The 20,699-nt window shown below is 49.1% G+C and overlaps 1 protein-coding gene across 5 annotated transcripts in view; it reads right to left on the bottom strand.

Moving 5' to 3' along the window:
* The window catches only part of MAPK8IP3 (mitogen-activated protein kinase 8 interacting protein 3), a 50,326-nt gene that overhangs the window by 28,038 nt on the left and 1,589 nt on the right, over positions 1–20,699 (bottom strand). For all 5 annotated transcript variants that reach the window (XM_063101285.1, XM_063101288.1, XM_063101289.1 and 2 more), the window contains exons 2-4: positions 6,244–6,364; positions 3,236–3,306; positions 2,841–2,932 (exon numbers count right to left, since the gene is read on the bottom strand). In XM_063101285.1, the coding sequence (XP_062957355.1) occupies positions 2,841–2,932; positions 3,236–3,306; positions 6,244–6,364 (284 nt within the window). The remainder of the gene's footprint in view (positions 1–2,840; positions 2,933–3,235; positions 3,307–6,243; positions 6,365–20,699) is intronic.

Here is a 20,699-nt window from a genome sequence, read left to right as displayed (position 1 = left end):
CAAAGCACACTCCCCTTCTCAGACACAGCATGCGGAGTCTCCTTCGGGCCTGGCGGGCTTTGCTTTCACATGTGGTGGAGGCTCTGGTATAGGGGTCTAAGGGGGTACACGGAGGTGCACGGGGGTACAGTTGTTCACTCCTCAGCCTGCCAGATCCCTCCTTGCAGGATCCAGTCGGTGCATGCAAGGCCATGGCATAAATCTGCACAAAAGACCTTTCCCCCTCCTGGACAGGCTGGAGGGTCCCATTTTGCAAATGAAGGGGCTCCTGGGGGTCTGGGCTGGGCAGGGAGAAGCCCCTGCATGGCCGATGCTCCCTACAGGGTCACTCTTAACACTGCTGGGCTCCAAAGGCCCTGCGCTGCCCAGAGGAGACAAAGAACCAAGCCAAGCAGTGGGACAGACGGGAACACCCACAGATCCACCCCTTATGAAATGTATCCAGGGCTTCTCACAACGGGCACGCTCTGGTTCTCTAGGGAATTGGAAGCGCCAGACACAAAACCTTCAAGAGCTGCTGCAGAGCCACAGAGGGGACCCCACAAATGGGGCCATTTGCATCTAGGAGTCCTGACGAGGCAGAGGGTGGCCCAGCCCCGGGGCTGTGGGGCTGCGGTAAGGAGGGGAAGCTAGCTTCCCACAGGCTCGCCTGCCACGGCCCAACTTCCAGCACCAGCGAGAAATCAAGGGACTGGCACTGCACTCTGTCTGGACTCTGCTTGGGGCCACAGGTCCTATGAGGGACACCTTGGCAGCATCTTCCCTGATCAGGTCCTGCTTGCACCTCACAATGGAGACATCTCGGCCAAGCACACCCTGCCCTACAGCCCTGGCGCTTCTCGTATGCAGAGGAGGAATCAGAGGCCTGACCTGAACACAGTGATGGATGGAAACTCCGAGGGCTGGCCCCAGAGCCTGGTCAGACCCACGTGGTCCTGAGGTCTGAGGATGCCTTTTTATGTAGTGTCAATGGGGCCCAGAGTGCTGACCACTGTGACTCAGGACCCTGAACGCTCATGGCCTGCAGTCCCGAGTTCAGAGGTCATGCTTCCCAGGCTCCCAGGATAAACTCTTGAAGTGTGTACTGGTAGGGAGACAGTGCCGGAAGGTTGTGGAATGCAGCTGCTGTCAGGAGCTATGGGAATGCCCTGTGCTCATCAGAAGATGCCCAGACCTCTGCCCCCAGCTCCGACTGCTCTGTTCAGCTCCGCACAAAAACATCATGAAGCCCCCCAATTCCAGTGAGATTTCAATTCTGGTTACTTGGAAATCCCCTTGGTGACTTCTGAGCCCAGCAGTTGGGGCTTCACAGTATGTCAAGGAGAAAAGTTCTGGAGCCGTAAAGCAGCAGCTGGAACCCGCTTTTCCCACCTTCAGATATAATGATCACATCTGCAAGGGTTTACAGTTTACCAAACTCTTCCATCCGTATTACCTGCTTAATTCTCACAGTGCTTAGGGGCCAGGTAATAAATGGCCTGCGCCACCATTTCTAGGGGACCAGCACTGACCATGCTGTGGATGCGGATCCCACTCCCCACCAAAAGAAGTGAGACTCATCTGCTCGCCCATTCCTCGGCCCTGCCAGGCCCCACATGCACACTGTGCACCTTTGTTGGCAAGTAAGAGGACTCTGAAGTGCAGATCTAACTGCTCTGCCCACCGTCACCCAGAAAGTGATGGACAAGCCTGGGATGGGAAGTCCGGAACCTTCTTGTTGCAGATGTAACCTGTAGGACAGGCAGGTACCCAGGAGAGCTTCTGCTTTCTCCGTCACAGCCCTGGCTTTGGGAGGCTCAGCAGTAGGAATGTGGGCTATGGCCCCACAGATGTTGCCTTGCTCTGTGGTCCTGGGGGTTCCAACTTCAGGTCCCTCCTTCTGTCCAATGGAGACTCAGAATGTCAGTGCCAACGTCTGTGGCCCGGGATGCAGGCACTGGTCTCCCAGGACTGTCAAGCTGGCTGTGCCCTACACAGATCTCTGACACTTGGCTCCCTGGGGCCCAGGGCCCAGTTTTATCCTGACTCAAAGGGCACAGAAAATGGAGAAGGAACCTGACCTCGACAGGCTCCTGACAAGGCTTCTGGGAATGAGGCTTGATGAGGGGCTGATCAAGGTACCCAGCCTCTTTTCTTCATCCACACACAGTCCTATGTCCTAGAAAGTCACCTCGAACATGAACCCGCTGCCCCAGGGGAAATATGTCCACATACAGGTATGTATATATACATATTTCACATAGGTTGTATCTTCAGTCCTAAAAACAACTCATTCTAGTAGATTCTATTTTCTTTATTTTACAAAAGAGAAACAAGATTACAAGTGTCAGGTGACTGGCCAGAGGTTAACCCAGTAACAGGTGCGAGAGGCCAGTGGCCTGCAGGACCCTCCCTGGCCCCACCTCCACCCCTGGGCCTTTGGTGTGAGGCAGACCAGAGGACAGAGTGTTGCCTCGGCCACCTCAGCTACCTCAACTGCGAGTCTGCAGGCGACTGAGGTTTTCCCTGCTCTGTATGTGTCTGCAAATGACCACGAACGTGCCAGGAGCATCGATTCTAGCAAGCAGGCAAATTTGCCAATATGGAACCTGTGACTACTGAGTATCAACTGTAAGCAGTTTCTCCAGGCTCCATGACTGTGCTGGCGACCACGCGGAAGGCACGCGCCCAGCTCAACACACACCCCTCAGGAGCCTTGGTGACCTCCACACTCATCCTGTCTCAGCCACATGCTCCACCTGGGTCAGTGGAGAAGGCAGCCCGCAGAGTGCTCCTGTTCTTCTGACAGCAGTGGTGGCTGGGCATGTAAGGACCGGGCTCTCCGCTCCGGTGGTGCCTACCTCCTCCCGGGCAGGCCGCTCTCGGGTTGGTTGTTTCCCCCGACCTGCTGCATCTTGGACCTCTCGATGTGCTCCACATAGGTCTGTATCATCTGCAAGGAAGAAGACTACATATCAGTGTTTGCTGCAGACCCAGGCCTGTCTCCCTCCCCTCTCTAATGGACTTCCTTTCCAGACGTACTGCGCTCTGGAAACCAAGTCAAAGATCAGTGGAATGGGATCTAACGAGCACAAGGCCGACAGCTTTCAGGCTCAGCAGCAGAATGCCAGAAAAGAAAACCCCAGACAAGGCACCCGAGGGTCAGCAGCAGATCGTGGGCGTTGGGCTAAGGCCATCCTCTCGCCCCCACACCAGCCCCTGTGGGCAGGAGGCTGGTGTCAGCCCGGGCACCTACCTCTGTGTGGCGCTGGTGCAGGGCGTTGTACTCCTTCTTCATCTCCGATTCCCGCTCCTCCAGCCGGGAAACTGGAAAACACAACCACTGTTTGTCAACTGCCCAACTCAGTCCTCTGTGGCACCAACCTCGCCTTGTGGGCTGAACTGCTGGAGGCAGAGGGTTCAGGACGCAGCACAGACTGACGCCTGGTGCAGCCCAGCAGCAGCACCGCAAGCTCACAGGGATCAGCGTCCTGGGAGAGAAGCCCAGGGCACTGGAAGGCCACTGTCTGGGTAGGCAGTGTGTGTGCATGCTACCTGAGGACATTCGGTTCTGCCATGAAGAAACACAGGACGGGGAACTCAGAAACGCTATCTATGCCCAAGCCAGCTGAGAGCTCCCACGCTGTGGGACATGCCAAGCACAGAGAAGTGAGTGAGAAGCGGTGGAAAGAGGCAGAACCCAAAGTGAGCAACCTCCATGACATGCTGGAGACAGGACATCGGAGCACAGCAGGGAGCAAACAGCAGTGTCCCTCCCACCCACCACGGGCTGGGGAGACTGAGTCAAGGCCATGCCCCTCTGGGTGGACAGCTGTGTCTCCCCTAAATTAGCGGCCCCAGGTGAAACCCAGGATGGTGCCCCCTGGCCCTACATGCACTCTGCCCCAGAGACATGGGTAAGCGGCTGACCCCGCCCTGTCCCACCCACAGAGCAAGCATGCCACCAGCCTCGATGCCTTCCTCTGTGGCCCTCTGTCCAAACTTCAACTCTGTCCTTGTGGCCCACCAAGTGGGAAGGCTGGCACAGCAAGGAGAGAGACAGGACTGTGAAACAGTGTGGCCTGGGGTTCGAGTGGTGATCCTTCACTGGCTTGTGCCTTGTCCTAAGTGTGTGGCCCTCCCCATCTTCCTCTGGTTGCTGGTGTCTCTTCTCAATGGAATTTTTTTTTTTTTTTTTTTTGGCAGCTGGCCGGTATGGGGATCCAAACCCCTGACCTTGGGGCTACAAGGCTGTGCTCTAACCAACCGAGCTAACTGGCCAGCCCTCAATGGATTTTATAAGTTACATGCTCATGATCTCACCTTGGGTTGGCATGTACTCCTGCTGAGTGACCTGGGGTACAGCTAGCCTGTCGTATCCTTGGAGGCCAGCATCACGTCCCCTCAGAGTCTGCATTTCTACCAAGCACCCAGGCACTGCTGGCACTGCCAGGGTAGGCCCTGCTTTGAGGAGCAGTGAGAATCTGCACAAAGCAGAATTGGTTTGCTCTTTCCCTTGAGGAGCCTGAGGTGCCTATAGATACCAGTACACATGACACACATGGCTTGCAGACATGGCACACATATGATACATATAGTAGACACCAGCACACATATGGTACAATGACTCAGACACCAGTACACATCACACATGGACACTAGCACATGTGTGACACACATGAATCATGGACACAGCATACGTGTGACTATTCACACGCACTGGTGCACGTGTGGCACACATGGGTCGTGGACACAGCATGTGTGACACACATGGTTCATGGACACAGCACATGTGTGGCACATGTGGCTTGTGGACACTGGCACACATGTGACACGACAGACACCAGCACACACATGACACATGAATCATGGACACAGCACACGTGTGACATGGTTCACAGACACCAGTGCACATATGGTTCATGGTCACTGGTATACGTGTGGCACACATGGCTCGTGGACACTGGCACACGTGTGGCACATTTGGCTCGTGGACACTGGTGCATGTGCGGCACACAGGATCACAAACAATGGCACACAAGACACACATAAGTGGCTGCCAGAGGAGGGAGGAAGACTCTCCACGCCAGGCATGTTGACCTGGGCCTGTGCTCTGTCCCTGGAGAGGACTGTGGGGTAGAGCCTTGTGCCCTCTGTGACCCATGCAGGGGCAGGGGTGCAGCCACCACCTGGGTGAGCAGCCCAGAAGCCTCTTCCACCCTCTCATCTGGCCTTCACTCCTGGTGCTGACCAATCGGTAACTTCAGCCTGTAATTTGAGCTTAGGTAGTTTTTCCTTCTAAAGAAAGAGCTGAAAAGGTTTCACACATGAAACGCATTTTAAGCAAAGGGAACATCAGAGATTTTGTATAATCATAGGAGGGTTTATCGTTGCATGCCTAGCATGGGCCTTTAGGTCTGCTTCTGTTTTGGAAATAACAGCACAGTTACACATGTACGTATGTACTGGCCCTTTGGTCCCCTCCCAACCATCAGACATTAGGTCCCGATCCTCAGCACAGGGGCCTTTAAGTCTTGTTGTGGGATAGGAATAAGCCCAACCAACATATTAAACCAATTTTATCCTCAACTTGATCTTAACTTTTCAGAGAAATGAAGGCATCTGCCATCCAAGATAACTACGTAAAACAGCAAAATAGGTTTCAGCCATCAAAACATCTAATTACAAAAAGCTAACATGACACAAGTAATTACAGCTTGACCGTACTTTAAGCAAAGACTTTGAAAACTAAAATAGTTGTTCTTATAATAATCACCTAAGCAAACCCTTTCTTTGCCTTGCCCTGTAGGGTACACCCTTGATCAGCTGCAAGCTCCTTCTAGGAACTGTCACTATAGTGGTGGCAGAGCCAAGCTTCAGCTCAAGAAAAAGCAGTCACTGCTCACTAGTGCAAAGGGTGAGGAAATGGGGAGCTTTGCTCTGAAGAGCCACAGAAGGACCGAAAGGACCACAGATTTGTGACTTTCGGGTCAGACTACAGTATTAAGCAAAAGTGCTATGTAACCAAAGGCACCTTATCCATTTATTTTATTTATCTCCACCATGATTTGAGGCTGACTACAGAAATACAAGCAGCGCAGAGACAAAATAAACAGTTAAGGAATCATGGTGAAAGGAAAACAAGACTGTTGTTGGGTTTTCTTTAAATTCTTTTTATCAAAGGCTCTCAGTAGCCTTCCTGGCTGGGTCAGCCTCAGAACAACAAACACTCGCATGCGACCCTCTCTCCCACCAGCTACATACTTTGATCTGCATAGTTTTTGGCCTTCAGCTCCAGCTGGCGCGTCTGGAACTCATAGTGCTCCACCTGGATCTGGAGCTCTTTCTTCTCTTGTTCCAAGGCATCTTCAAACTCGATAAATTTCTGCACATGGAAGAGAGAAAAGAGCAGGTGTTGAGTGTGCGTTGCCGGTAACAGCAGCCTTCACCTGAAGGGCCACAGGCTTCACAGACTGTGAGGCCAAGGGCATCTCCAAGGCCACCAGCTGGCCAGTGATGTGGCCAGAATGGGGTCTCCCCACTCCAGACCCCGGCTTCCCATCACTTCACAGTGCCTGCCACCTCTTCAGGCACACCTTGACACAGACAAGCCAGGAGAGCAGGGCAGGTGAAGCACTCCAGGACTAAACAACTCTAGAAGCTTCTCATCAGCTAGTGTCACTTGCAACTCCTGGATATACCAGCTTTCTCCTTTCCAGAGAATCTGGTGTGAAGGGGCCACACAAGCCATGTGATCTGGACAGCACACAGGGCCCCGCATTTAGAGGGCTGATTTAATGCTCTGCTGTCACCATCTTGAAATGTTTTATAATTTTCTCTCTGGGCCCCACAAATTATGTAGCCAGTCCTGCTGGCAATTGGCTAGTATTACTCCTCTCAGTAATAAACCTCTAAACGAGGCAAAGTCTACCTTTCTCTTAATTTGTATTTCTATTACTGCTCAGCTCAGGATGCCACCATTACTAAAGCAACTAGCAACACCAAGAACTGTCTCCTACTCCTTAGAAAAGGCAGGGGGATTGGTGCAGGTTTGAAATCTTAACCTTACCTGGTAAATTTCTGTTTTTTTTTTTTTTAAGATGACCGGTAAGGGGATCTCAACCCTTGACTTGGTGTTGTCAGCACCACGCTCACCCAGTGAGCAACAGGCCATCCCTATATGGGATCCGAACCCGTGGCCTTGGTGTTATCAGCACCACACTCTCCCGAGTGAGCCACGGGCCGGCCCTAAATTTCTGTTTTTAAAGCCTACCGCACCTGGTTTTCCCAGGTGATCGCTCATCCAAGTACTAACTAGGCCTAATCCTGCTTAGTTTCCAAGAGCAGACTATACAGTAAGTTTCTGAGCAAAATTACCATTAAACCAAGTGAAAATAAAGCACTTTGCAAAATAAAAGAAACTCTTGAAGGGCCAGCCCGTGGCTCACTTGGGAGAGTGTGGTACTGATAGCATCAAGGCCATGGGTTTGGATCCCTACATAGGGATGGCTCGTTAGCTCACTTCGGGGAGCATGGTGCTGACAACACCAAGTCAGGGATTAAGACTGCCTTACCAGTCATCTTTAAAACAAACAAAAAAAGAAACTCTTCAAAGGTCTGGGGAGGAAAGGTGCCAGCAAAGGCCCCAGGTATGGACCCAGACTCTTGAGGGGCCCCAGCCAGGTGGGTGGCCCCCAGGCCACCAGGGTATTTCCTACAGCAGAGCTGAGGGGAGCTGCTAACATCTTAATTTTACTGAGCAGGAAACTGGGGAACAATCAAGAAATTTCATTTGCAGGAAGCATAAATATCAGCTCGGTTCTGAAGACATAAAGTTTCTCGGAAGATGAGAATATAAAATTGATGGTCGATTTCAGGTCTTGGGTGTCTGGAAGGGTAGATTAATCTGTGGTGGCCTCTGCTGTGTTTCCTGTAATGACTCCACCCAGTCCCCCACCCCAACACCAGGCCCCAGAGACACTTCTTCCTACAGCAGCTTCTAAAAGGTCTTTGTGCTGAAAACCACTGGGGCTCTGGCCCAAAGGATGACTCATGCTGTACATTGATTGAGAGCGTAGAATACCCCAGAGGAGGAGGCGCAGAGGGCAGGCAAGGAATTGGTGGCATCAAGAAGAAAGTCTGTATTAAGGACATCACATGCACCTTAAGTAAAATGAAGAAAAAATAAATACCCCACAGCCAGGAAAATGCCCAATTTTTTGGGCAGCTATACAAAAAATAACATAAGTGGTTTGGAGTTAACTGGATACAACTGGCATATAAAAAAAATAAATAGGGGCCGGCCCGTGGCTCACTTGGGAGAGTGTGATACAGATAACACCAAGGCCACAGGTTCAGATCCCTATATAGGGATGGCCGGTTAGCTCACTTGGGAGAGCGTGGTGCTGACAACACCAAGTTAAGGGTTAAGATCCCCTACTGGTCATCTTTTAGAAAAAATAAATAGATGCTATTAATGGACTGATAGGGATATTTTAAAAATTGGGTTATTTTAATGCCCAGTACTTAAAAAAAAAAAAAAAAAAGAATTACACAAACAAGATATTTCTGTAAAAAAAAAAAACAGACAAGGGTTAGTATTAAGTAAAAAGAGGGATTTTTTAAAAAAAACCCTAATCCTATTATATAGACAGTCAGTTAAGATTGTGCCATGTTCTTCCAGATTTGTATGTGCAGGTGGAAGGCACACGTGCACACAGGATCGCACACAGTTTGTACGCAGGATTTCTAACCTGATTTACTCACTCATTTATATTGGAACACCTTTCTATACAACACACCTGCACTTCCCCTTCCATGATTAATCGGTGAGCACGTGTAGAGCTCCAGCTGCACTTTGGGTTGCTGTAATGTCTTGTCACCACAAAGCTCTGTAGACACAGACCTCTGTGTGCCCACCCGCTGGATGCCTGCTATCCGCGGCTGTGCTCAGGCATTGCTTACTGACTCCTCAGAGGGTGTCTGAACTTACACTCCCTTCCCCAGAACTCTATTTCTGCAGGTGGCTTCACAGTGTCTCTGCCAACCCAACAGGTGGAAAAATGGCATAGCACAACTGTTTAAATTTTCAGTTCTTTGATTACTAGTTATACTGAACATTTTTTCCACATATTTAATGGTCATATACAGCACTTCACTGTAACAGCGCATTCTGTTCATATTTTTCTTATTGACTTATAAGGACTTTTATCATACCTATTCAAATATGACTGTCTTATATGCTGAGTATTTTTCCCAGGGTGCAGTGTGTGTGTAGAATTTGTTTCAATACCATTTACTTAATAATCTATCTTCTTCCCTCTTGCTTTGAAATGCTGCCTTTATCACATGCAAATTTTTTTTAATTAAAAATAATTTAAAAAATTTTTTTTATTGAATTAAAATTGGTTATACATATTTTGGGGGTTCAACATTGAGATATGTTGATCAAATCAATATTACTAGCATATATATTGTTACAAATAGTAATTATTCTTTATGCCCCTTGTCCAATCTCTCCCCATCCCCTTCTCCTTCTCCCCTCCCCCAATTACCCTAGATTTCTTCTCTCCTTCTGAAAGAATAATGGTTACTCTGTTGATTTGTTGCCTAAATGATCTCTTCAATGCTGAGAGGTGCAATCAGGTCCCCCAATATTATCATAGAGCAGATGCTTCTTCTGTCACTCTGAAATGGGCTTTATGGAGAGTCATCCTCTTCTTTTCTTTATCTCTGCTGATGACTCTCCTTGTGTCAATGCACTCCAGTGGATGGCAGACCATCTGTGTGGTGGTTGTGGCATCTAGTCACTTTTGTGGCAGCCATGGTTATTGTGGTGGCTGTGGTGGGCCACCCACATGGAGGTGATTTTTTGGCATGCTCCTTGGCACTGGCAGTGTGCCTAGTTGTGGGGAGTGTCTGGTCCCTGGATCCATACCTCGGGTCCCTGGGTGGGCCCTGTTGGTGCTGAAGCTGTGTGCCTAGATGTGGGTGGGAGGTTTCGTCCCCTTCTCCATGTCTCGGGTCCCTAGGTGGGCCCCAAGGTGCTGGCGGTGTGAGTGCTTGTGGGTGGGGGTCCAGTCCCCAGCTCCATACCTCATGTCCCCTGGTGGGTCCTTTGCTTACTTCTAACATGGGGGAACTTCCTGTGGGAACCAGTACTTGAGCTCTGTGGTTGAGCTAAATTGCTGCTTTGCTGCTGTTTCCCTAGGGAAGGCTTTTTGTGCAGCTCCAGGTTTAATGGTTGACCTTATAGGTACTCCCAGCTCTCCAGAGACTTGGTGGATCTCTATTGTGTAGAAACTCTGATCTAGGCCTGAGTTTTTTCATCAAACCACCCCATGCAATTCTGTATTCTCGACCAGTCTCCTCTGAGTAGTCCTGAGCTGAGTGGGGGGCAGATTGGCTGTCCTTGCTGTGTCCCAGTGTTCCCCCGGGGACCTGTCTCCTTCACTGCCCATGCTCCAAACACTTCCCATGGGATGGGCCCTGCACCGGTCCCCTGCGTTGACTCACTTGCCTCTGAATGGCTCCCTTTTTCAGCTGTTCTGGCTCCTCACTCCTGGGTGGGTCCACAGGAACCCTATTAGTGGGCTTGCTGTCCTGGGGGCCACCAAGGTCCTCTTCTCCCCTGCTGCCTCCAAATAAATCCATCTGAAGGGCACAGCTGCAGCTCCCATAGGCTCCTGCTCCATGTGCTCAGTAGCTCCAGAATTAAAGTGGTCACAGCCTGAAACGCTCAGAGCAGTTTTTTCTTTCTCCCATCGTGGCTTCTCCCCCTTCATGCATTCTGTAGGTCTCTCCTCCTCTTCCCCTGAGCTCCAGCGGCCCCAGCTTGGCTGATGTTACATTTTTATAGTTGTAAATTGGTTGATTTGTGGGAGAGAGTGACACTGGGGACCGTCTATTCTGCCATCTTGACCGGAACTATCACATGCAAAATTTTAATACACTTTTCAGTCTACTTCTGAGCCAGTACCAAAGGTTTTTAGCTGGCATTGCTGTGTTATAGTACCTTTAGTATCTGATGTGTGCTCTCCTTCTTACATCCTCCATTTCAACATGTTATTGGTTATTTCCACTTACTTATCCTTCTAGATTAACTTGAGAATCTTCCTGAATCACTTATATATTTATTGTTTAAATATGCATCTCACCTGTCAGAAAGCACCAGGTCTGTTCCTCAGGAAAGGGTCAAATGTCTTGCCCTTGTTTTTAATGAGAAGATGCTCAGGTCTGGACTTGGGATGACAAGGAAACTCACCTGGAGCAAGTGGAGAGTGGTGTGGCAGGGCTTCTGGGGCTGGATAATGGGACATCCTTCCTTCCTTTAAACCACTCACTGGCCTGCCTCTGAGCTGTGCCACTGAGGTGTCATATAAAGAAAAGGGCTCTTTGGTGATGGTGCCGTTTCACTAGAATTTTTCCCCATCTCTATTTCATCACTGCACCTGCGTTTGATATTTGGGAGTCTGCTGAAAGAGTCCCAAGCTAAAGACGATCAAGAAAATCCACTCCCAGATTCTCCAGGTCAAGACAGATTTTCCCATGGTCTATTCTGGTAGGTGATCCAGTGTGACAATGGCAAAAAGCCCTGTCACCCACATAACACTACGTACCTATGATTCCTGATAAAGTTGGCCACAAACCTGGTCATATGCAGGAATCCTCTGACATGAAATCGTAAAGGCTTTCAGCATCAGGAAATAAGGAGATATTAAGTAAGAGAAAAACATCTAAGTAAGCTGTACATGGATGTCCTCAAGACCAAGGGCACAGGGACCCATGATGGGTAAACGCACGGTCATTTGTCTCCCAGATCACATGGAACTCTGGTACCAGAGGAAATGCTCAGGGCTTGGGAGCCAATGACTTCCTGTCCTCTAGGTGGTCTGGTCATTTGGCTCCCAGGCTGACCAGGGGTGAGCAGTCTTGGGGGAGACAGAAAAAAAGCCCCAGAAACCCACAAGCAGCCGCCAACAGACAAAAGGATGTGGCCCAGGCCAGCCCCTCACCCTCCCTGCTTGGCTGCCTGGAGGGGCCTGTAGACAGCAAAGACCCTGTTGTCCACACTGTCCATGCAGGTCAAGGGAGCTCCTGCCCTCCAGGTCTCCCAGGAGAAGCCAGCACCTGACCATTCAGAGTTGAACCGAGTGTTGCCAGGGCTCTGGGTGTATGAAAATGCAACACAGAAGAGACAATTCTCCACAGCTAAAAAGAAGCCCTCCTTCCCCACATGAACAAATTATTCCAATCCCACCAAGGTCATTTTAGCTCACATAAGTGCAAGCCGGCATTTTACCTGAATTGAACATTTGATGCAACTCCCATGAGACAGCAGGAGGAAGACACGGGGCGTGAAGGAGCACAGCCTGGACACGCCCAAACATGCCTGGCCTCTGCCTTCTCATAATAGCTTGGGCCAGACCTGGGGTGAGGTTAAAGCCACCTTGGGCACATGAGGAGCAAGCAGAGAGGCAGGGGAAGGGGCCTCGCGGTGGGAAAAAGGGACGCTCCAATCTAACTCAAGGCAAAGCAGGGGAGGGGTCTGCAGTGAACTTCAGTAACTGGGTTAGTTCAGGTAACAATAATTCAGCAGATGTTTTCAAAGGAGCAGAAAATATTTTTATTTACAGGTTATTTACTTTAGAATTAAGAGAATCAAGAATTTATAGTGGTGGGAGATATGGTAAGATAAAAACTAATTGAAGTCTATAAAGCTTTCCTTTCAGTTAAAAAACGAAATCCTTTAAAAGTAGAATCTGACTATAACAAAATATTAAGGGAAGTGAGAAAAATAAAATTTTAACTATCAGCATTTGCATTGGGTGGGCCTGTATGGTACTTGATTTTTTAAAAAAGTAAAAATCTCCTATCTGAAGTATGGCATAGTTGTATCAGGCCCAAAGATCTACTGAAGTGTGACTATAGCAAGGTGGAGACATTCTGGACACTTACTAATTACGTGTACTTCGGATTAGAGTTTATTTGAAATTATCATCTGTCTAACTGCATCTAAGAAAAATGTCACCCAGCACGTGACAACCCACAGATGTGCAAGTCCACCTCGTAAGCACCTCCAGAGGTGTGATTATGGGCTGAAAGAAACAAGCAGGGTCCCACTACAGTCCAGACATGGAACGTCCAGCCCCACTTCTGAGTGCCAACATGTTCACCCTGGGATCCCCTCTTTAGGTAGGTTTTCAAGTCAGATTCCCCCTTCCTCCCACTAACGAAGGCTCTGTCTTAACACTAAATTCAACTTTGGTTTACAGAGTTTGCTTTTTGGTGAATTTCAAGAAACACATTGAAATAACCTGAGCGCACGGGCTCTCCCCAAATCTAGTCATTGGAGTCAGCTTTTCCTAGTATTCCATGGGATGAGGTCACTCTTCCTACTTTACACGTGAAGAAGAAAGCTGACTTTTCGTGTCAGATATAAAATCGGGAATGACCAGCACAAAAGCTGGCCTTCCCAGTTCCTGGGGAGCGAGGGCAATTGCTGGAGGAGTGCTGTTTCACAATGTAATCATCAGCCTTTTGATAACTTTCAGAACCTAATGATATTTTAGTGGCAAAGTAAATTAACATATTAAATCAAACCCTTCCCTCTCTTATGTCCTTGAGGTCAGGGTCTCCCATAGGACATAGCTCAACTCTGGCTGATTTGTTAGAAATAAATGCCAACGGGAGTCAGAGATTTTGTTCTTTTGCATTATCAATCAACTTATTTCCTTCCATGGGGGAGAGGGGGTGGAGTGAACATCCCTCCCCCCAAAAAAAGCTCTTTTTGGTGTTTTATCTTAAGCAGACAGGCAGGCAAACAATTGGGGTGCTGGGCGCAGGCTTCTGTGCCCAGAGGAGAAACCCTTCTCCATGACTAGCCCCCGGTGGAGACTGTGACCTCCTGTCACAGCTAGATATTTACCAAGGGCTGGCAGGGGGGCAGTGAACTCCCAGAACCTCACACCATGGTGTTCTTTTACAGCTGTCTTTCCATTTTCCACAACTGCATATCCACCTAGGTCTCAGATGCAGGAGAGGGGGATGTGAGGGTGGTGGCCCTGGAGTTACAAAAGCCACCACGGCCTGCTGGGTGGCACTCGGGCAGATGGAAGGACATTTCTGTATCCAAAGTACCAGACCAGTGTCTGAGAGATCAGGCATAGACTCAGGAATGTAAGAATCGGGCTGAAAGCAAGGTTTGCTCATGTTTATGCTGAAGGGACCGCTGATTCAGCGTCTTCCTCAGATGAATCCCACAACTGATTTAACACACGCTGATTTTCAAGAATTGGTAGGATGGACAAAAAAAAAAAGAGAAAAACTATGGTTCATACCAGGGGAAATTAGAAAAAAACTAAAATAAGATAAAAATAAGAAGAAACTAAAACTCTAAACGTCCTATCCTGTGAAAAATCTCTCTGGGAAAAAGTATTCTCAAGTAATATTTTATTCTCTAAAGTATTCTTAACAGTTTACAGTGGCTTCTTAAACTTTCTAATCAACCCAGCTTCCCAATCCCTCTTGTTGGGTTTGATGGGACATGTCCGCTACCCTCGGTAGACGAAAGGGTCCCTGCTCTGAGAAATGAACATTCTGAAGTTGAGACAGGCACAGCAAGACGCTTGTGAGCAGACATCCACTGTGATTCCTAGTTGATGAGGGTGTTCATTTACCGTGCCAACAACGAAGTAAAGGATGGAAGGGACGGCCCCCAGGAGACGCTAATGGAGGTGCTGCTCTGAAGCTGTCACCGCTGAAGGTAAGAGTCTGTGTCCCCTCGTCCCTGTCTCAGAAGCCCTACCAGACAGAGGCACGCCCTGAGCAAGGCCCAGTCACAGTTCACTGGGCAGTCCCCAAGTCTCCTGCCACAATGGGTGCTCAGACGACGTAACTGATTAACGTCTATGTGTGTTCTAGGTGCCTCTACAGATTTCGTTTCCTCGGGTGGGCTGTTCCACCCCTGAGGGACTGGGGCGCTTTCTCAGGACTCATCAGCCCTGACCCTGGCTCAAGGTCCTGCTGTGTCTCTTCAGTGGTCCTCTGCTTGTTAACGTGTGCAGCTGCCTGCAAGGGCAGGCCTGCCCCCTGCAGCCTGTCCCAGGACCCTGCAGCAGAGTGAGTAGCTCGGTTTATGGAACTGATCAGCGTGTCGAGGCATGTAAAGTGAAGTCTCCTCACTGCACCAAAGGTGGATGGACAGATGCCCACACAACGGAACACCACTCAGCAATAAAGGAGGAATCTCAAAATCATCATGCCAAGTGAAAGATGCCAGGCAGAAAAGGGCATCTACTGCACAACTCCATTTATATAAAACTCTAGAAAATACAAATTAATATACAATGACAGAAAGTAGATCAGTGGTTACTTGAGGATGGGGAAGCAGAGAGAGGTGGTGGGAGAGACGACAAATGAAGGTCACAGGGACTCTGGGGCGACAGCTCCTTCATCAGCCTCACGGGGATGGTTTACGCAGCTGTCAACACTCACTAAGTTCTACAGTAAGGATGTGTGGTCTGGCGTGTACCAACGACACCTAAATAAAATTGCTACCTGCCCAAAAAAAGAAAGAAGAGGAAACGAAGCCAGGGGAAAAAGTCGGCCTGGCCTGGAGCACGGATGACTCCCAGGTGCTGGGGCTTTCCCACCAGACCTGTCCTCAGCCTCTCAAGGACCTCATCACCTCTCCGCTGTTTCCTAAACAGCCGGCGCTCCTTTCCCCATCTCGCTGTATCTTCTTCTATCTGGTCTCTTGTACCAGAAATCCACCACTTTGGGATCTCCCCTCTTTCTGGAATATGTTCCCTGAAAACAACAAACAAAAAAACCACAACCCCCCACACACCCACCCTCCCACCCCCGCTTTTAAGTGTCTTCCTTTCTTGCCTGAAGCTGAGTAACTCAGGAACACTTATTACCTGCCCTGTATGAAGGCAAGTCAGCTAGATTGTCCACAACTGTGCCATCCAGTGTGGCAGTCTAGCCACATGTGGCTATTTCAACTAAAATTATTTAAAATGAAATACAATCACAAACTCAGTTCCACGAGTTACACTTGAAGTGCTCAATGTGGCCAGTGGCTCCCGGAGTGGACAGCATAAAACAGAACATCCCCATCACCACAGAAAGTTCTGCCAGAAGGGCTGCTCCCAAGAGACAGCCCTTGATCTTCAGAAAGAGTCAGCTCGGTGGGATGAGTGCAGAAGCAGGGGCAGGCTGGTGTGCCCCTCGTCCATGCACGTGCAGGTGACTAGCATCTCGGGTATGCAGCAAGGGAGAAAAGAACCACGGGCTCGGGGCTGAGCGGACTGGAGTGTGCTGCCTCTTTGTTAGGCAAGAAGCAGCTTAATCTGGGGACAGTGGGGTGAGGGGCATAGTAGGGGGCCTAGCTCCCCCGGTTGGGTTGGGCAGGTGGATGATGGGGACCCATCAAGCTCTCTTCATTCACTGCAGGACACTGTCAGACACTTGGGAGATGGGGGAGGGGGACAGGAACTGGCCAGAGAAACCCCAGGACCGGGCAGGTGGTCTAGGCAGCGGGAGCAGTAGCGGCGTGCAGGAGAAGGTCGTGGAAGACCAGTGGGTCCAGGGCTTGGGGCAGAGAGGCCAGAGGGAGGTGAGACGGGTGAGAGTGGTAGGCTGGGGACCTCATCAGAGCAATGCCCAGGCTGGGTCCCTCCTTGGAGGGTCACTTGTTCTGTCTACCCCACATCCCCACCTTGTCACTCCACATCCAGTCATTTTGTCACCATCTCAAGCACGTAGCTACCTCTCACCCCACCTTCCCATCCGAGGCTCTGCCCCAGGAGAGCAGGGACCTAACCCCATGCCGGGAGCCCAGCCTGGCACTGAGGACTGTGTGTTGAATGAGTAAGTGGATGATTGAGATGGGGGCGAGATCTGCACTTGTGAGGATTCTCTCTGGCTGGAGAAGGGTTGGGGGAGGGAGAACGGTGGGGAGCCCTGTGAACAACGGTGCCTGGAAGCAGACAGTGGCAGAGGAGACAAAAAACAGGCAGCACATTGAGAAAATATCCAGCCAGGGCTGGCCGGTTAGCTCCTGGTTAGAGCGTGGTGCTGATAGTGCCAAGGTCCAGGGTTCCATCCCTGTACCAGCCAGCTTCAAAAATAAATAAATAAATAAAATAAAGAAAGAAAATATTAGATCAAAAGAATGCTGGGACTTAGTGAATAACTGGACCTGTGAGATGACAAGCAGGACCTCAGGACCCCAACTTTGAACAGAGCAAAGGAGAAGTCTGACACTAGTCTCCTCTTGGGCTGCTCTAGACGGCACTTCTGGTCTTGCCTTTCATGACTATTCTCACACATAAGAAACAGAAGCTTGAGAAAAGGAGCCCATGCTAAACCTTGTGCCCTGCCCCAAATACCCATCTTGCACAGGGGAAGGATTTCACAGGCTCCGAGCAAGGCTCAGCAGCACCCCTGGGTCCTCCTGCAAGGACGAGGACACATGCCCAGTGTCTGATCACCAGGCCCCACAAAAGCCAGACTGAGGCACATCCTGCAAAGTAACTGTGCTGTCACATTGTCAAGGTCGTGAAGAGCAGAGAATGAAGAACCATCCAGAATAAAGGAGATCACAGGGACATACAGGACCCCTGGGGCCTTAGCAGAGTGACAGAGAGAAAAGTGATGTGGAAAGATTCTCCCACCTAGGAATCTGGGTGAGGAGTCTACTTTTGCAACTTTTCAGTATATTATTTCAAAAGAAAGATTTTTAAAAATAAAAAAAGATATTACATTTAATTTAGAAATCCTAATTTTGGAAGAACTGACGTCTGTCAGTGCTCCAGGCCTCCAGACCACAGCTGGCACCACCGTGTGCACACTCTTTTTGCTCATGTTCTACACCTATCTGCTTCTGTTTTTCAGGGGGACTTTGTGGTACTCCTGGTGCTGGTGCAGTTATACTGGTCCAACTTTTTGAGGCAACTAGGAAAGGCAACTGTGGCCACCCCATCTTCACAGCTTCATCTAAATAAATCAATTTTAAAAATTGTTTTTAAAATTACAACACAGCAGGAAAAAAAACCCCATGCTTTGTACAGTCAGTGGTGAGTTTACTATTTGCAATATGGGAAACAAGAATTTAAACTTCTAATTCAAGGGGCCAGCCCATGGCTCACTTGGGAGAGTGTGATGCTGATAACACCAAGGCCAAGGGTTCGGATCCCAAATAGGGATGGCCGGTTAGCTCACTTGGGAGAGCGTGGTGCTGACAACACCAAGTCAAGGGTTAAGATCCCCTTACTGGTCATCTTTTTAAAATAAATAAATAAATAAACAAACTTCTAATTCAATGTATTAATGAAAAAAAGGCAAAAAAGCCATCTCTATAGAGTAGAATTATGGTGTTTGTTTTCCCAGCTTAATCTTATCCAAATGTTCTTCTATGAAATGGACTACTTTTACTTAACTAGGAAAAAATATGTGTTGGATAAAACTTCCCTCCATTCAGATGCTTTCCTTACACAGTATCAAATGCCAAATTACTAGCAAATATCCACGTATAAGTCTTGTTGATAGAATATCCACTTGAGTTGCTTGAGATGAGTTGGGGGATGTTACCAGCAGTTTCTTTAAGGTTAAGAACACTTTAAGGCAAATAATGACTACTGATACTCACACATCTCTCAAACATTATTTTTCCTTGTATAAGCTAAGTGCGTGACCGTTGAAAGGAAAAGGCTCTTTAATGCCTGGGCGAGTGCAGCAAGATGCGTTTGCTCTGCTCAATTCTCCCTCCGAGATTATGCAGGCCAACAGGTACGCAGGCAGCGCCTCTGAGTAGCTCTGGTGTGGCCTGTGCATCCCAATCATCCCCCTCCAGCCCCAACACAGTCATCTGCCCATTTCCAACCTTCTTCTTTTCCAGTATGATTTTTAAAACTTTTAATCAGAACCTGCACCATCTGGGGGGCAGGCAGTGATGCCCGGACCCTGCCATCCACGGCTGCCCCAAGAAACCATCGAGGGCTCAGCCTTGACTCTGCGAAATCTGCCTCACCACAATTCTCCAGGCAACCAACAACAGCACTTTGCTTGAAATCCACCTGCCACGTCTGGCAACGCACTCACTTTACAGATGCGGACACTGCAGCCCAGAGAGGGGAAGAGGCTGGCGTGGGGAGGTGCAGCTCCTGAGGGCAGGGCTGTCACTCAAGCTGGAGTCTGTGGACCTCACCATCTCTAGATACCATCACTTCCATAGAACCAACCACCTGGTATCAGAACACACTTGGAATCTCTCGATGCAGTTATTATAGGCAAGAAGTAGGAAACAGGGATGTTTGTTCTGCTCAAGGCTTTTTAAAAAACCCTGCAGTTTCTGTCTGCTCAGAAGGCAGCAGGCGGCTCAGGTTACCCATCTCTGACTAAGCCTTCCGAGCAGAGTGGCTGGAGACCGAGCTTCTGCTGACAGCTCACCCAGGAGCTGCTCTGCAACACTACATGCCTGCAGCCTGTGACGTCCAGCTCTTGTGTTATCAGACACACACCCCTGTGATCACTAGTCCCTGCCCAGAAAGAGAAGCTGACCAGTGGTCTTTTCCACAAAACTGAAAGTGAATATCTGCTTGATTCAATAACGGAGCTAGGATGCCAAATGTGTACAGTATTTAGCCCTTTTCTTCAGTTGCAAAGGCCTGAGGTCTTTCCAAGGGTGCACTCTCAGCCTTAACCTGCTTCCTTCATGGCACAAAGCTCTCTGTGCAGCTTCTCTACGTAGCTGGGGCAATGGTGGGTCTCAGCCTGCAGGCAATCTCTTTGCAGACCACAGATATACCACTGGTACTCAGTCCAGCCTGAGCATACGTGGAGGGCAGAAGCATGCTGTATTTGAGTGGCTGCATGTGAACTGCACAGAGCATAGAGCCTAATCCATGCAGAGCTCATTTTTAAGCCAGAAGGATATAATTCTTAAGGTCCACCTTGATTTTCTCTTTTCAGTTCCTTCTCATCCATTATTTTGACCACACAGGTACAGGGTGAAAGAAAAGAAACCCACCAGAAACCCCAGTCAGCCATCAAATAGCCACCAAGAAGAGTCGGAGAAGTGGAGGGTGGTGCCCAGCACAAGGGAGGCAGCCACAGCCCCACGTCCAGGAGAAAGGAGCCCCAGCGCTCCAGATTTCTGAAGAGAGGCCCTCTGACACCATGCAGCAGCGTGACACAGAAGGAAGAGCCCAGGCCAGGCACCAGGATTCACTCTGAGTGACCTTGGTCCAGCCCCTTCACTTCTTGGGGCCAGCGCCCTCCCCAGTAAAATGCCTAGGGCTACTGAGCTCTCAATTGCTATGAGCTCCTGCATCTCCTTATGTCGAGAGCTTTACATCAGTTCTGGTAGAGCACGGGCATCCCAATCACTAGACAATAGCCTTTTGAAAGACACAAAACCTGAAAGCATGATAAACCACAGTGAACAGGAATGATACTGCTATTTTTTACAAACACACACTTTAAACCAAACTAGGGCATAAACCATGCTGGTTTAAGAAAAAACCGAAATACTAAAACAATCTTTTATTTCATTACTAAAGCCAAGAATGTGTTAAACCAAATAAATCGAAAAGGAATTTAAACTCATTTAATAAGACACTCCCTATTCATAAATCAAAGAGCATCACCTAATTCCTACAATAACAGAATTTCTGGACTTAGAGATCATCTACAGCAATTCACTCCTTTGATGG

Source organism: Cynocephalus volans, chromosome 6, assembly GCF_027409185.1.
Source record: "Cynocephalus volans isolate mCynVol1 chromosome 6, mCynVol1.pri, whole genome shotgun sequence".
Taxonomy (NCBI): Eukaryota; Metazoa; Chordata; class Mammalia; order Dermoptera; family Cynocephalidae; genus Cynocephalus; species Cynocephalus volans.
This window is presented reverse-complemented; position numbering and strand designations above follow the sequence as displayed.